Below are 3,732 nucleotides of genomic sequence, written 5' to 3' on the forward strand. Positions count from 1 at the left end.
GTATCTAGCATGAGATCCCGTTGTGTAAGAATCAATCCTTTAAGAGATTCAATATTCAAAGAAAATAAAGTACCAACACGTCATAATATGCATGACAATAATTAATCCACAAAGAACAATTTAACTAAAACATTCCTATGTTGTAATTGTAATCATTCTTGCACAGAGAAAGGTCATGCAACCATTTTAGCCTCCGCAGTTGGTGGGGGGAAAAGGAATGTGCAAATTAACAAATTTGAAGATGTTTCTACTTCTTATCCCAGGGCTATCTGGTAGAAGCTGAAGCTAGAGTTCAGTATTGATAAATTTGTGATGGTTAGTGTTCTACCACGTGATCAGCAATATATTCTCAGTGTCAATCTTCATAGATAGTTCAGTGGGATAGTTCAGTGTTATTCTCAATTGACAATTTCCAAAATATCAACACTCCATAAGCCCATCCACATTTACCAAATGAGAAACATCTAATTCTTTACATGGAAAATACAGAATACTGCCCCGATAGATGTTAAGTTATTAACCCCACAAAGTACGCTTCAAGGTTAAAATGGAAAAAGGCATAAAGGATTCCAAATAACATATAACAAGTTCAACAAACTAAACACCCAAATTAAGACATGAAACAGATGATCATCATATTAATTTTATTTAATCTAAATTCTTCCAATAAATGTGCGCTTCATATTTTATAGGTCAGACTTCAAGATTGTTTTTCACGTTAGTATATATATGATTTGGAAGAAAGTGTCTTTTCTGGAAGATGTTAGACAAATGCAAAGCCTGGAACCTGGAAAAAATTAAGGAGATGCACAAAGCCATAGTATAATTAAACAGACACTCACTTGATGTAAAAGTCGATGATAGTATCATTAATGAATGTATCAGGCTCTAGAAGCTTCACATCTCTCTCACTAATTAAAACAGCATCGGGATCATCTTTCGGATATACAACATCTTCAAAAGGTTCATCAAACCTGGAATATACAAACTTAAATCAAGGCATGTCATGAACATCATTAAATAAGACATAGCTAGCAAATCTCAGACTAAGAAGAGACAGATATTTCAACAAGCAGTTAAATCTATTTTCTGAAATGTCTAGAGGAAAGAATGCATATCCTTCATCCTTCAACTGCAAGGTTAGATTTAATCAACATGCTTATCATGTGGATCAAGCACAATCTGACTTTGATTTCTGATTACTGCTCCTACAAATTAACAGACAGCTAAAAAATTATTTGTTCATCAATGACACAGTTTTGTCTTAATTAACAACCATATCAACTTACAATCTGGCATGCATATCCCTTTCAGGTTAAACAAGAAAACCGCTTAGGTGGCACTTAAATTCCATACATAAAACAATTAACATCAGAAAAGAAAAGGTAAAGAATCCATTGATGTGATAACACCAAAGATGAAATTTGGAATAGTTAAGATAGGGACTTAGACATGGAAGAGCATTTTAGGACTAACCTCAAACTTTTCTAGTATAAAACAGGCTTTAATAGAATGCTCCAGAGTCAGAGGATCATTAGATAAGTAAGATAAATCATCTTCCCTGATTAGCTGGAGTAATCAAGAAATATGCATCACAACTAAATTAGTCACTACAGTTATGTCATTTATAAATAATATTTGAAATAAATTGAGGGAGTACAGACGCCTGTGGCACCCACATTAACTTATTAATCTAAATAGATGTCAGCTGGTGAGTTGAAAAAAATCAGTCTAACACCTTCTCTTTTTTATTCTCTCCTTTTCCTCACATTACCTCTCTCTCTAATAATTTGCTCAATCTTTATCTAGAAAACTAGAACCACAATGCAAATAATAATGGCAAAAGAATAAATGTACCTACAACATAGAAGAAAAAACGACAAGAAAAAAAAAAGGAAAAAGAAATAACGTAAAGCAAAAAAGAAAAAAGAAATAACATAAAGCATGACATGATTCAGTGAAAAAGAATGCATAAAGGGGGAAAAATAGAAGTTTGTATCAAATATCATCACACAACTAATAATTCATAATAATCATATGAATTCCATTTCCTTACTCAATAGAACAACACTTTGACGGTAACCTGCTTTTCTGACTTAAGAGACTGTTTTCTTCATATTTCGAATCAAAACTGTAAGAGAATATCACAAGTATATTAACAACCAGAACATATAACTTTCTTGTGAATAAAGAAAACAGTTCCAACTACAAAACAGTGAATGCTAAAGAAGATATTACAAAACAAGAAGAAACTTAGAATTAACTTCATAGAAAAAATAATCAAATAATAATATACAATAGCTCAGCTTTTTCTTTCTAGTTGAAGAAAGGAGATGTGCTTAAAGAGAAAGAAGAACATACACATTTTGTCAAAAAATGGATGAATGAAATAAATGTAAGTCCAACAGAAAACTAAGAACTTACTCAACAGTATTCCATCTCTCCTTGTATCTCACATCCAATGATATAATTTTATTCAGCCTTTCAGGCCAATGTTGGTCACAAACTGAAAACCTCAGCAGATCAGAGCCTGTTGAGGAAGTTATCAATTATTCCATTAACTAGAATTCAAATCTTAAGTAAGAACCTGTATTAAATAATTCTAATAATGACAGCACATTAACGCAAACAGGAATACTATATTTACCAATTGCAAAATCCTGACTTCCTCCACTTATTTAGGAAAGGAACCTTTGTGATCAGGGGAAAGGGGGAAAAAAAAGTTCCTTGATTCTAATCACGGGAAGCACAAACAATGTTGTTCATTCCCAAAATACCCAACATTGTGTCTCATAAGCATTAAATTCGGTAAAGCATATAAATTGCAACATCACATCTATTTATTTATCTATTTTTTTATTTAGGAAGATATCATGACATATATTTAACAAGGAAGAACTACGCCAGAAGACCATCAAAGCTGGTTGCTATTCAGCATTGCTGGGATCAACAATCAACTACAACTCTGGAGGAACAAAACTATTAATAGGTTTGACAGATAATATAGAAGCCTCTTTCATGCTTCATGGAGTGCAGTTGTTAGCCTGTAGGTGGAAAATCTTAAGTGATCAAACATTGGTCTAAAATGTACCTGGAATTTCATTCTGATTTCGAACTCCTGTAGAATCCTTTGATTTAAGAATAAGAGCCACAATAGCAGTACCAACCTACATGAAGTGATATAGAATGCCTTAACCTATGGCATAGCTACATACATGAAAATTAATACAAGGAAACCCAAGTTCAACTCACACTCCCACACCATCCTGTCTGAATATTGATGACATCACCAATAGCCCATTCAAAGCTAAATGTTCCTTTAGTCCCATTGATGACTGAACTTTCAACGGTAACAAAGCTGCATGAAAAAGTTACCCGCGATTCTGTATAATTATTATCCCCATGTACAATGAAATCAGGAAAAACAACCACCATCTTATTTTCCATATCCTGCAAATCAAAACAAGCATAAAGGTTCATTATAAAGAAATTAAAGAAGTAAATGAGCACGGCATAAAAAACAGTTTTCATTATAAAGAAAATTTGCAAGCAATTCATTCCAATTCAAAATGATGGAACTCCTAGTCCGGTGCACATGAAGAAACAAGGAGCTGCTAAGGAAACAAGGGAATAAAGTTAATAACTCTATATGCATTACAAACACTCCTTGGAAACAAACTCAGTGTAAGTTTTAGGAATATTGCTAGGCCAAGACAACCCCTACTCCCTTTG

The 3,732-nt window shown here is 33.1% G+C and overlaps 1 protein-coding gene across 1 annotated transcript in view; it reads right to left on the bottom strand.

The window, feature by feature from the left end:
• LOC18034732 overlaps nt 1-3,732 on the bottom strand; it is a 33,314-nt gene that overhangs the window by 5,183 nt on the left and 24,399 nt on the right. Inside the window, 5 exon segments of the mRNA XM_006423687.2 lie at nt 837-974; nt 2,057-2,131; nt 2,425-2,530; nt 3,092-3,167; nt 3,253-3,450. Of these exon segments, the coding sequence (XP_006423750.2) occupies nt 837-974; nt 2,057-2,131; nt 2,425-2,530; nt 3,092-3,167; nt 3,253-3,450 (593 nt within the window).

The sequence above is a fragment of the Citrus clementina genome, unplaced genomic scaffold (assembly GCF_000493195.1).
Source record: "Citrus clementina cultivar Clemenules unplaced genomic scaffold, Citrus_clementina_v1.0 scaffold_8, whole genome shotgun sequence".
In the NCBI taxonomy this organism is placed as follows: Eukaryota; Viridiplantae; Streptophyta; class Magnoliopsida; order Sapindales; family Rutaceae; genus Citrus; species Citrus x clementina.